This window comes from Lactuca serriola, chromosome 8, assembly GCF_051521515.1.
Source record: "Lactuca serriola cultivar US96UC23 chromosome 8, Lser_US96UC23_V15, whole genome shotgun sequence".
NCBI classification, from domain to species: domain Eukaryota; kingdom Viridiplantae; phylum Streptophyta; class Magnoliopsida; order Asterales; family Asteraceae; genus Lactuca; species Lactuca serriola.
The window spans coordinates 272405233-272419365 of NC_136415.1; the positions used below are offsets into that span (position 1 = coordinate 272405233).

The window sequence follows — 14133 nt, forward strand, 5'->3', positions numbered from 1 at the left end:
TTAAAGGTCACTAAAAATCATGATAAAAATTATGAATAAAATAGACACATTTTCTAAGCTCTCAGAATTTACGGATTCTAATTTCGACTTCAAATGATTTTTCTATGATTTTTGTAAGAACAGGAACAACAAGGTTAAAACTAGAAAATGGTTAGACAAAACTGCAAATTTGGTCCTTGTGGTTTGCCAAAACCTTGGGATGGGGTCCAAAAAGTTTCCAGCTTGCACCAAAGGTCCAAAATCAAGGTTTTCATGGGTTTTTAGTCCATTCTGTCATTGCCCGTTTGTTTGGAGCCGTTAGTGCCTTCACGTGCCCTCCATGTGAGGGCATTTTGGTCATTTTAGGTACTTATTTTAAATAATATCATATTTCTCCTTTATATACATACTCATACGCAATCCTCTTCTTCTTCTTCATTTTTATTTACAAAGAAGCAGCAAAAAGGGTTTCTTCTTCGTCTCTCAAAGGATTCTTCTTCTTCGTCTCTCGTCTACTTCTACTGCTACAAGATTCAAAAATGGTGCTCTGCTTCTGTGGGAACGTTGCTGTTGTGCGAACCTCATGGACCTCACGAAACCCTGGTCTTCGTTTCTATGCATGCCCTAAAATGGTAAGCAAACTCATATTAGGTTATGATATTTCGGTAGTTATGCAATAACTCTTCTACTTTAATGTATTCTTGTAGGGATCCAGATGTGGATTTTTGGGGTGGTTCGATCCCCCTATGTGTCAAAGATCAACTGTTATCATACCAGGACTATTAAGAACAATGAATAGGTATGAGGTTGAAGTGGGTCAGCTGAAGATGTGTTTGCTTGTCTCGTGGGTTTTGTTTATGTTGTTTGTGCTGTTTTGGAAATAGGAATTAGAGGTTAGGACTTTTTTGTTGGTAGTAACCACTTAAAAATGTTGTCTTTTGGTGCTAGAAGGTTTAATTGTGGTTTATATATGTTGTAAGTGTTATCTTTTGGATCATTGTATATGTAATGCTTTTATGACAATGGGAAGTGTAATGGTTTTATCCTTTTATGAATATGAAATTATAAAGGTTTGATCTTGACATGATATGCAAGTGTAATGGTTTTTCTCTATGCTTGAATATGCAATTGTAATGGTTTTACATGCATACATTAAGTACATTGCCATAACATCTTCATGCTTTGACAGTACAACATAAACAAATAGCAAACAACATTACCAAAAGGGACCATAACAGATAAATGCCAAAACACAATCATTACCAACAAAGGGCATTAAAGTACATTATCAAAAGGGCATCAAAGTACATTATCAAAATGGAACAAAAAAAGGCAACAAAGTACCAACTAAAGTGCACTAACAAGTCTTCACAAACATAAAAAGTACTTAAACATCAATTCCCATCTTTGGCCTTGCAGGTCCTGGCATTGTGACCCTTTTGCTTACACTTACTACATGTCACAGTCAAAAACTTCCTGCTCAGTGATTGAGTTTCATTATCATTTTGACTTTGACTGTTTGCTTGCCTCTTACGTTGCTGGATTTCAATCCTTTCCTCTGCTGTAATCCTTCTTTTCTTTTTTGGCCTGCCTATAGCTTTGTTGTGTGGTGGAGGCACAAGAGTTGTTGGGCAGTCACTCTGTAACACCCAAAGTTTTGAAGGCCAAGAAAGGAAAGAAAACCCTAAGTTTAGGGGTCGACTCGGCGAGTCCAAGGAGGGACTCGGCGAGTCCGAGCGGGATCCGAGTCGAGGAGTAAGTGACCGACTCGGCAAGTCGGCCAAGGTGACTCGGCGAGTCTGGTCTGTGCGAGGAAAACCCTAAAGCTGGGGCTTGGAGCCTATTTAATCACCTCATTCTTCTTCCTAGGGCTCCTTTACTGCCTCTCACACCCAGAACGCGGCACCCTAAGCCTCCATTATGCTCATTCAAGCTTTTAGCCATTTTTGAGTGATTGAGAAGAAGAAGAAGTGGGAATCGTTGAAGCATCAAGGAGTGGCCTTGGATCCGAAGTTTGGGGAACATTTCAGAGCATTTGAAGGTATTAATTCGTTTCTCTCCTTTAGATCTTCCTTGGTTATGAGTTTTGGGGCTTTTAAGCCATGTCTAAGATCAATTTCGAGCTTGGGGTCCAGATCTGAGGTTGCTACCTCAGATCCATGCTTGTTTTGGCTTAGAATCCCGTAAAGTATCAGCCCTTGGGTGGATTTTGGAGCCTCTTGGTCTTAAACCCTAGTTTATGGTGGATTGTGCCTAGATCTCCTTCTCTACACGTAAAGTTTGCAACTTTACGTGGGGAATAGGCTTGGGAAGGGTAGATCTACAGTTTGGAGTCCATGTATGACTCGAAAGTCCTCTGCATGTAAGTAGATCCGAATGGACTCGGCGAGTCCTTCAAGTGGACTCGGCGAGTAGCTTGAAGATGAGGAGGAACTCGACGAGTGGGATGAACAGCTCGTCGAGTCGGTTGAAGATGGGACGTTACACACTCTTAGGCCACATGGCTCTACCTTTGATAGGCTCCACCTTGAAGGAGTACATCTCTTTCCATGTATCAAGCCAATACACCTTATGCACATAGGTGTATAGTTCTCCCACCTTTTCATTATTGTCTGCCATTTCATTTAGGCTTGCAATTGCATGTTTGCAAGGAATTCCTGTAAGCTCCCACTTTCTACAACTACACTCCCATTTCTCCATGTCCACCACATGCTGATCATTCCATGGACCTTTAACCTGATACTTTTGTCCCCCATTCCATCGTGCATGATACTTACTAGCTAGTGTTGTGTTTGTTTCCAAAATCCTAGTACCAGTTGGAGTTAATGGACCTTGACACTTGTTTAACACCTTCATCACATTGCATACTCTCTTCATAAGGTACTCTCTGATGAACTACAAACAACTGATAATGGGTTTGTCTCTCCCTTTAACAAGTTTGCTATTGAACACTTCACAAAGGTTATTCAATAACATGTCTGAAATTGCCCTTCCTAATAGTTCATTAACAAAACAACAGTTAGTGTATATCTATACTACAATAAAAAATAAGACAACAAATTGAGAAAATACCTAAAAAATGACTTCTAGCCCAATGATGTGGAGGGATTTTCAAGAGCCACTGATATGCTTCTATGTCATAATTCCTTAGCTCTACGATTACAGCTTCAAACTCTGGTATGGTGGTGGCTGTAGCACACCTCCAAAAATACTCCTTGTACTCTGTAGTCTTAAATAACTTCCTCATGTTTTGGTATATGTGTCTAATATAGAACCCGTGTTCTGCATTAGGGAACAATTGTTCTATGGCTGATAGAAGACCTTGTTTTCACCAAAACAAAATAAGAAATTAGCATTAGTCTGTAATGAAACTAGTATGCAATATTAAATGTAACTATAGTACCTTCTGTCTATCACTGATAAAGGTGAAGTTGGAATTTGAATACAAGTCAAGATCTTCTACAAGACACTGAAGAAACCATTTCCAACTTGAAGTGTTTCACTTTCAACAACAGCATATGCCAATGGGTAGGTTCCATTGTTGGAATCAACACCAACTGCACTTAGTATTTGACCTGGGAAAGGTCCCTTCATGAAAGCTCCATCTAAGCCTAAAAATTCTCTCAAACCTGCCTTAAAACCTTTCTTCAAAGGACCTAAACACACGTATATCCTTCTGAATTGCCTGGTTGGGGATGAAACCACAGGTTCAGAAACCACATCAATCTTTATAGTTGTACCTTCATTTGTCTTTTGTAGCTCTAGTACATAATCTCTCAAAGCTGCATATTGCTTTACATAATCCCCTGCAACATTTTTGGTGGCTAATGCTTTTGCCCTAAATGCTTTCTCTTTTGAAATACTAACTCCATAAGTGTGACAACTGCCAATTCAGGTCATTCTCGGACTCATGCATCTCTATAAAAACCATTCATGCACAACATGCCATGACCTAGTAGTATAGATTAGGTCAAAAATCTTGCATAAACTAGGATCCAACTGAGGTCTAGGACTAATATACTTGATACTTACAATTCTAGTAAGTCGCTTAGCTACAATAGGAAATGCCAATACTATAATTAATAAAGCCTCAAGCTTTGTTATAATTGAAATAGGGTATAAAACTCTAAAAATAAATTAAAACATTCTAATTATACTTCAACATGTTGTTGAAAATCAAACAATAGTCCAAAAACCCTAAAGAGCCAAAAATCCAAAGTTATAAATTATAAAGCTTAAAAACTTTATAAAATTTGGCTATAAACTTCCTAATATCAAATTTTTATTAATCAATTATGAATTATAGTCAATGAAATAGAAATTAAATAACCAAGTATTAATCATAATTTATTTGTTGAAAACAAGATTTTAAATAAATCCAAATTTGCTTAATAAACACTTTTATAAAATTAGGATTTTTATAAAGATTTAGGAGGGAATTTTATAAAGTTTAAAATTTAGGAGAGAGGAGGCCAAAATGCATGCAAAAACCGGCCATCACCTCTCCCCATGCCCTCTCTCTTCCCCAAAACACAATCATTAAGCTTAAACCTTTACTCCACCTCTTCCCTCTTCACTCTCTCACTTCACTCTCTTCACACACTTCACTCTCTTCTTCCCTCTCTCTAAACTCACGAAAATCCTCTCAATTCTCTGCAAAATTTCGAGATTGTGAAGCCCTTGAAGTGTTCCTACTTCTCTCAAGGTCAAAACCAAGGTAAACAACAACATCTTCTTCCATAGTTTCATGGTTAAACTTCTTTTCTTCTTAATCTTCTCTACTTTTCGGATTCTATGCCTTTCCATGGATAGAAATCTTTATTCTCCCCTTGTGGTTTGTAGATTCTCACCATAACACAATGCATGTGTTAAAGATGGTGAAAATCCGGGATCAAACCCATGCAAGGAGTGGAAAAGATGCACATATGATCATGTGACATCAAAACCTAATATTTCATGTTCTTCTCCATTTCTTTTGTGTTCATGCATGAACAAAAGCATTTAAACCATTTCTAGTACATCTTGGATGCTCATTCATTCCATGCATATATTAGAAATCGGGCCTTACCAAAGACATGCATGATGTTCTTGTTGAAATACCTTAATAATGCACACAAGCAAACATGCAATCTGCCAGATTACTTTGTTCGACTTTGAACAGTCATAACTCAGTCATTTCTTAACCAAATCATGATATTCTTTTTGTATTGGTTAGTTCCACGAATTAACTTTCAAACCCAACTGGTCTTACTGTAAAATATTAAATATCCGATTTTTGGCAGATTTTACAAAAAGGTTGCGCATACAGCTCTTTTTCTGTGATCACTATTTTTATCTTGCTTAAACAATGGCCTTAAACCCAACCATAAATCTGAGGAAAAATACCTTAGAAACTTAACATATCTAGTGAATGATGGTTGAAATTTCGTGGCTTAAAACCTCACAGAATGGGCTACACAAATTCATGAACTTCAGCCACATCTAGACTTCATGCATTATTGCATGCAACTTTTCTTAAATTGTTTGGAATCATTACCCTCATTTCTCTTCTGAATACATTTTTTTTACATTTTTCCTTTTGAAAGCCCTTGCATGCATGAGATAATCTGGAAAATTTCAAGAGCTTTTGTTATTTCTTTGATTTATTAGAGTTATTGCTAAAACCAAGGGCATAAATCATATAAAATACTTCCAGAGGTCAATAAATCCTAAATAAATTCATGGATGATAATTATGGGGAATAATGACCCCTCACCAAATTTCAGAAATTTTTGTTACTGTTTAATACGATTTCTAATTTTCTTTTATTTAGGACATGATAAATTACAAAACCACCTTAGAGGATATGAAAATTGTATCTAACAATTTTTGCATACCTTAACTGTTATGGGTGACTTCAGAAAATAATTTCAAGATTTTTCATCATGTCTTACTATTTTTACCAATTCTTGGTAATTAAAATGGTCTAAAAATGGGAAAAATAGTTCTGATTATCCAAAATTCATGAAACTTTACCAGGATATAATATTATACAGTAGGAGGTTACATAAAAATTTTGAATATTTTTCTCTACTGTAAACTATTTTTCTCTTATTTTCTAAAGTTAATTGCACTAAAATACACTTAAATATACATAATTACCCAAAACCGGTTTATACATTATGAAAACCACTTTTTATATTTTTCCCAGGATATTTATACTGTAAATGATGTTACAAAAATTTATGGTGATTTATTTTAACTGTTTAATATTATTTCTTTAATTAATGACTATTTAAAGAAATAAAACAAGGAAAAATACAAATAACCACTGAAAAATATCTTTTATATTTTTCCCAGTGTAGTTATGTGTAATAACAATTAAATAAAAAGTTTGGCTAATTTCGGAAACTGTTTTCTATTTATTTCAATTTTTATTGGAATAAATGCCCTTAAATCATAAAATATCATTAAACAGCTTGAAAATCCATTTTTATATTTTTTCCCAGCATTGTATTGTGTAATAGCAGTTAAATAAAAAGTTTGAGAATTTTTATCCCTCGAATGCTATTTTCGTGAATTTATGTTGTAATAAGGACTTAAAAATTTGGAAAGTTTATATTCCAAGGTTGTAATTAATCGCCCGATATATAGAATTTCATTACTTCAGAAAAAGTGTAACTAATTGATATAAAATCCAATACTAAAACATAAATTGGCATTTCCCTATATGTAGAATTTAGTATATTAGCATTAGATATCGACATGGAAACTCACTAGTGCGTGTGTTTGATGTCGTAGGATCCCGGTAGTAAGACGTTGGTGCATCCCGAAGTACCGCTTGTGTCTACACAAAACATCGTGAGTATTCACGCACTCCCCTATTTTCAGTTTTTATGTTTTGGGGTGGAAAAGCATGTCCAGAAAAACTATTGTTTGCATGTTGTATTTAAATTGATTTGTATCAAACATGATTGCTATTGTATTGCTATGTTTCTTTATGTATGTCTATGCAACACGGAACATGAGAACTTATCGTACTAAGGCCCTTCCCTTATCTCTAACCATTAACTCTTTGAGCCAATGGTCATTATGGATAGCGCTATTAGGAATTGACAACTCCTCACTCGCCCGAATCGCTGGAGTGCATGATACCATATTCATCTATGGAACGATAAGCATAGATCTCGATAGGGCTTCAGTCATAGGTTTGGTTGAGACTCATTGTTTGCTCATACACATACAAACGCGTTTCTCGTTATAGCAATAAACTTGTATTCCTTAATAGCAATCATCTTTGTATCATTAAAGCAATGTACTTGTACTTACGAAAAGCATTATTTCAAGCTCGCTTTTATAAACTTGTGATACTCACCAACTATTTTCATAGTTGACGCTCGTTTTACATGCTTTTTCAGGAAATCATTAGTAAGTGAATGTAAAGATTCATCATCATAGAGCATGCTGCATCGTGTTGAAGCTATTATGAAGTTATATTTTGAACAATGTTATTTTGAAAAACTTGTATTCTGTTTCGTTTGAAGCTATGGGTTGTAACTTTTAAATATTGTTATGGTGATGTATCTTTATCTTTTGCATTGAAACCGTTATCGCTGTCATACCTTGCGTTTCCGCTTTAGCGGGGTGTGACAATAAGTTGATTGGAATTGCTCTTGTAGGGCACGAACAGGCAGTCCATGATTAGCTTCAATTTGATCCATAATACGTTTGGAAAGAAATGTTGTTGTGCAAGATCTGATTTTTCGTGTTTGGAGGCAGATGTGTTTCTGATTATAGGTCTTAATAAACCAATAGTCCTGTTCACTTGAACTAGATGCATGAAGTTTCCATGTGCATTTAACTTTATCTGAGTTTACATCTTTACCCTTTACCTTTTTCCCAGAGGTAGGTCTGTTGGATTAATGTCTAAGTCCATAACTATAATTGGTAAGACTTGACCCGACCCAGCATGGTCCATTTGGGTTGCATGGCATCATGCACTTGGATAGACTATAATGAGAGAAATAAGACACTTAGGATTATTAATATATTATAAGTTCCAGTATATTAATAATAAGAATAATAAGATTATTTAATTAGTATTAATCAAGAATTAATCTAGGATTAATTAAGTGATCAAAAGAAGACTAATTAAATATATGGGTTGATTGTGTAAATCATCCATACTTGTATAGTGGGCTAATGCTCCATGCATAATCAAGTTGGGCTAAAACCCATAGGATGGTCCATGGATGCTCCATGGTGTATTTGAACCCATGGATCCAAGGAAATGGAAAGTCATGACAATTAGGGTTTACCCTAATTGTAACACTATATAAAGATCTTATTCTTGACAAAATCGGCCACTTAGTGTGAGTAATGGAAGGGCTAGCCGATTTCATGAAGTGTAGATTTCTCTCAAGTTATTCCAAGTGTATTTGGTGTTGTGTGAACCATTTGAGGTGTCACACTTGGGGCACTAGACACTCAAGCTTCATGAAGACTTTCTACATCAAAAAGGTATGTATTCTATCTTGTTACTCTCATTGTTTTGTATGCTAGATTAGGATAATACCTTGGAAAGTTCTTATTTGCATGTATAATAGAGAAAACATAGATCTAAGGTATTTAGGGTTGCATGTACACTTAGGAGTGTTAGAATGCTCAAAACCCAATAGTGGTATCAGAGCCTAGGCTTGTTTTCTTGTTATACTTGCAAAACTGCTTAAAAAATCGAAGTTGTTGCTGTCTGATCATCAGACTCGGCGAGTCCATTAGGAGACTCGGCGAGTCCATGCCTAAAAAGTGATCAAATCGATCCAACTCGCCGAGTTGGTTCATGCACTCGACGAGTTGGACCCCCAGACAGCATAAATTCGACTTTTTTGGCTGTTATTGGACTAGGAACATTACCCTAAGATTTTTTTGAACTTATAAACTTGTTTTTGATGTGGTAATGTTCATGCTAATCCAATTTCAAAGATAATTGTCAATAGATTCATGTTTTGTATTAGTTTAAGGTTTAGACTAATTACATGAAAAAGTTTGATTTGAATTATCTTGTTCTTATGAGTTGCTTAGATTAATAGAAAGTTGAGTGAAATAGTTGTTTTCAATCCAAATTAATCTAAGAGGTGATTCTAAAATGTGTTTTTGTAACTTGTCCTCAAGTTATATGAAAAGTCACATTTAAGTTTCATAAAACTCATAAAAGTTGGCAATGGTTACAAAATATGAAGATTCTTGTCCTTAAGTTATGGAGGTTCAAGAGTCACTTCGTTAATAAATAAATAAATAAAGTGTAACCTTAATTAATTGCATAAGTTATAAAATAAAGAAAAGTAATTCTTTTATTAGTTTAAAGTCTTCCATAACTTGTCCTCAAGTTATGGAACTTGAAGAGTTTTTGGATTAAAACTACTTTAAACACATAAATCATGGAATTAATTAGTTTTGAATAGTTTCAAAACTTGCCTTCAAGTTTTGGAATTTGTAAAGTTTTCTCTTATGAATACTTTAATTCCAAGTTAGCCCTTAGAATTTTAAAAGTTAAAATTCAACCGTTATACTTTATAATATTATTAGTTAATAATAATAATATATATATATATATATATATATATATATATATATATATAAGAGTAAAGTCAGTCTTACCGCTAGTACGCCTCATTCACGAAGCCAGTCTATAAGGTTGGTATAAGGTTGTTGCCTATAAAATGGCAACTTAATGGGTGTCCACTCTCACCCACCGCTTGCTTGACTGGTGGAGGGTCGTTAGCCGAACGGGTTTGACAGGACTAGAATTCTCCCTTCATTAAAAGTATTAATGATAAATACTAAGTAACTAAACCTTTTATAAATACCCAATCTTAGTTACTTAGGAAAATGTGAATAAGGTGCTAATCCATGAAATTACACTTTGCACTTTGTTTAAGTCGGTTAGTGGAGCGTGTGTGGTTAACCGGCACACTAACTCGTGTTTAACAAGGTAAGCAAAGGGTAACTTAATGTTTATCATAGTATCGATGGAGCGTGTGTGGTTAACCGGCACATCGATTGAGGGGTAAACACTTAAGGGTACCAAGTAATTTGCATGGTTACTTCACACCTTGTTTTGTGATCCTCGGCATCCCAGTCACAAAACCTGAAGGGCACACTCGAGAATGAAACATGCCATTGAACAGTTCAATGAATCTCAAAGATCTAGGAGTTTCAAAACCAATTAAAAAAACCTAATTATTATTTTGTTTTTCAAGGTGGAAATTGGTGAATCGTCATTTACCTACCTTCAAATATTTTATATCTTGGGTAACGGCATACCTCTTCTAAGTTATAAAATAGTTTGTTGGGTCCTAGCCTTAATATTTCATATTGGGTGTTATATTAAGGACTTAAGATCAACTATCTTGAATATCTCCCAAAAGATGTCTGGTTTAGACATTTATGATCTTCCCAAATCTCTTGAAACAAGCTTTCCTAAATGAAGATGATGTCCCTTGGAAATCATACTTCATTCACCTCCTCCAATTATTCTCCCCAACCCACAAGTTCTTGAAAAGTTTAATGTCACTCAAGCCCATTTGGCAAGGCAAGGTCTAGGTGTGGTCACGTCTTGGAGATGTAGGCACATATTGACAAGCCAGGAGAGTTGGGTGTCAAAGTCTTGAGAAAGTTGGTGGTTCAATCACTTTCTAAGTCACATAGTGAGTTCTTTTGGGACACCTATGAAACAGACTATGACAAGACCCTTAATGATCTTATCTATTTGATCAGATCAACCTCTTAAAACTTGACGGACATTGACAATAGTGACACAGGAAATCTAGAAAAGCATTCTCTTCCCAATGGAAAGGGATCGACCATAGTCAACTCGGTTGACCAAATGGTAAAGAGAAAAAGCTAAGTCTGTGATAGTCCCGTGTACCATTATCAAAGGGTTCATATGTTTATATTGCCAAAGGAAGGGGCATTGGTTGCGAAGCTGCCAAATTTACCTAAGGATGTTAAAGTCAATAAGTTTGACTCTACTTCAGGTAAAGTCCACTATCTAACTCTGTTAAGTTTCTATAATGAGATTCTTGATACATGATGTGACTGGGTCACATGGTGATGTTTTAAGAATCAAAGAAAAGTGAAGAAACTTAAAGAAAGAATATGTTGAATCTGATGGCGTAGATGGATTTCTATCGCGTAGTTTGAAGATCGGATTCTTGAGCTACTTCTTAGGAGTTATGAGATATTGCTTAGGAATAGATAACAACAAGTTTTCATATGGATTGTAAGGATAAGTTTTTCTGCAAAGTTTTAAAATAAAAGGAAAATTTTTGATTTTATTTATTTTAAAATATCCTTACAATGGCATTTGAGGAAGAATTGTTGCTTATATGATTCCATCAATAGCAAGAGTGGAAGTATGAAATTGATTCTTTCATTTGTGGTAATGTCTAAGTTTACCAAATAAGGAAAGATTCTCATCACCCAAGTTTCAATTGGACCGAAACTTGGAATCATGCAAGTTGTATAGCATGATGAATGAGAACTTTCAAGTATTGGAAAAATTAAGACTAATTACTTGGTCACATGGATGTGTGATTCAAGTAAAGGACTAAGGGATCGAGTATACATTCTTGTGCACTGATTAAGTCCACCACAAAAGATTGATAAGACTATTCGTCATAGTTTACTAAAGCTCAGTAAATATGATTATACTTACAAGCTTAAGTGTAACTCTGAAACATTGGAAAAAGGTTCCAATGTAAGGCAGAGCGAATAAGAAGAATCAACTTAGGCAGAAGGATAAAAGTTTCTCAAATCTGAAAAGATGGGAGAGTACTTTAGTATCAGTTTTCTGATCATCTTAATGATTAAGAAACTATATCAAAGTTAGTTCTCTAAGGAAATATTAGTGTATTGTTATGACTAAGAAGAGGAACTTGAATTGTTGAAATGGTTAAATCAAGAAGATGAGTCATACTTCTTCCAATACAAGTCTTAGAGTCATACTCCAAGATTGTATCTTGAGTGACATGTCTCAAAGAAGGTTTAAAACACTTGTCAAATGTAAGAGTAAAAGTTTTCTACTCTTGTACATTTGAAATTGGTAAGTTGTGATGTTTTGGATAAAACAAAGACCAACTTAGGCCAATTGTGTGAAGTGTTTGTCTTGGTTAGAATCCACACTATCTCTTGGATGTTTGACAAAGGAGTCTTATAGGTCAAGAGGATAGTGGGAGTCTTAAAGGTCTTGAAAGTCTCAAGAACTAATCAAGAATAAAACTTGAAGTTCTTCACTAGCACACGACTTGAGGTTTATAACCTATCATGTTGACATATTCTGTGCCCATTCCAGTTAAAGTTGGTTTTGCATATGAGTTCTTAGAGTTCTCAATTTGTTGCACAGCAACTTGGAAGCAATGGCAGGCCCTTGAGCTGTCAGGTGGCAAGAAATTAAGATTGAGTTCAGTCCATATGAGTTTGGATTTGTCATTATCCTTGTGTTGTGACTATGGTTTTGACAATTCATGTGGATAAGAACACATACACCATTAAATTGAAGTGTCATAAGGTTTCTCTCCGATTCATGAAAATGATGGTGAGGAAACACTTTCACTAAGTAGATTTTAGCTAGATAGCAATTGTGATATTTGCATTCTCAAAGTCGTTAGTGGAGCGTGTGTGGTTTACCGACACACTAACCTGGACTTGTGAGAAGTGGCAAAAAGGTCTAACCATTATGACTACGGCATCCCTCTTCATAATTTTTTAGACACACAAGTGTGCTATCTAAGGGAAGGTGTATGATTTTGATAAAGTTTTATAATCTAGTATCAGAAATCTGAACTTTGGTAAGAAAGTCAGCTGATTTTTGAGTACATGTCAAAGCTAGTGGGAGCATAAGAGTTATGCGAATAATCATCATGTTAGTGGGAGCATGATAATTATGATAATTATCGCAAGTTAGCAATGTTAATTATAGAAAACAAAAGTTTCAACTAGGAAAGAGTTGTTAAGGGAGAGGAAATTATACTTCATCTCAAATCTATAAGCTTAGATCGTGAGGTTTTAATCATTTAGTCAAGGATATATATGAATTTCATGTTGGAATGGCTCAACATAAGGAAATTTTGTATATGAGTCCATTATTTGCGTTCTAAAATTTGATTATGATTACGGCATCCCTTTTCATAATCTGAATTATGAGCACTTGGCAAATTGAAATGGAAATATTATAGCAAAAGAATGGTTTAGTCTTTATGTGAGACATCATGAATCGATTCCCATATGCTTCGGATATAGGATCGATTACATGTGCTATATTCATCCTTTCTAAAATTTTCCAAATGCCTAGGGCATTAAGAAGGGAAAAGGTTTAGAACTGGATATGACTAAAAGGATTAAACAATTGTCGAGGACAATCTAAGGTTTACCAAAGATTGGGTGCTCAAGGACAGTTGGAAGTATATTGATAATTCTGGAAGGACCATATTGACATAGTCTGTAAGGAGGCAACTCTTGTTCAGAAGTGATAGTCAAAATGGAATCTGGAAATGTTTCAAAGTTAGAATTTTCAATCTGTTTAAGATTAGGAAATTAATGCAAGAAGGATGTTTCCAAGGAGTTGATCTCCTTTGGAATATTCTGTAATGATTGTTGTCAAGTCTTTCTGACTTTGTGCATAATCATTACAAGAGGATCAATGCATTTAAGTTTAGAATCTAACAGATTTCAGTAAATGACATGAATTTGGAATTCTTGTATTTGCAGTAAGGATTTGGGAGTGTGAAAAGAGAATCATTGAAGTTATGTTCAATTGATCTAGTTCACAAAGTAAAGATCATAGACAAACATAGTATGCATACTTAGTGTGTGGCATGACTAGTGTTTAGAAAACATAGTGTACATGCTTGGAGCATGGGACAACTATTGTTTTAAATTGAAGAATAAAGTTGATAACTGGAACAATATACAATGAATAATGTGTAATCATATGGTGATAAATAAAAGGTGTTTTATTTATGTTCATAGGTTTTGATACCATATTGGATTCAATTATTATTGTGTTTCACTTTGCATGTTTTGACTTGCCGAATAAACTAAGTTATTCTTCCGGAATGACTAAGTTATTCAAACCATCCACAGTCGGTCATATGTTGGAAGTAGATATGAATTAAG

General features: G+C 34.9%; 1 protein-coding gene across 1 annotated transcript; it reads right to left on the minus strand.

The window, feature by feature from the left end:
- Positions 1–2460: 2460 nt before the first annotated feature.
- LOC145068095 (uncharacterized) lies at positions 2461–2835 on the minus strand. The gene has a single exon (XM_079015084.1). The coding sequence runs from the start codon at positions 2833–2835 to the stop codon at positions 2461–2463; it is 375 nt and encodes a 124-aa protein (XP_078871210.1).
- Between the last annotated feature and the right edge of the window lie 11298 nt (positions 2836–14133).

Excerpts from the sequence above, each read along its gene's own strand:
- LOC145068095 (XM_079015084.1), bottom strand. The coding sequence starts at position 2,835 with ATGAAGGTGTTAAACAAGTGTCAAGGTCCATTAACTCCAACTGGTACT.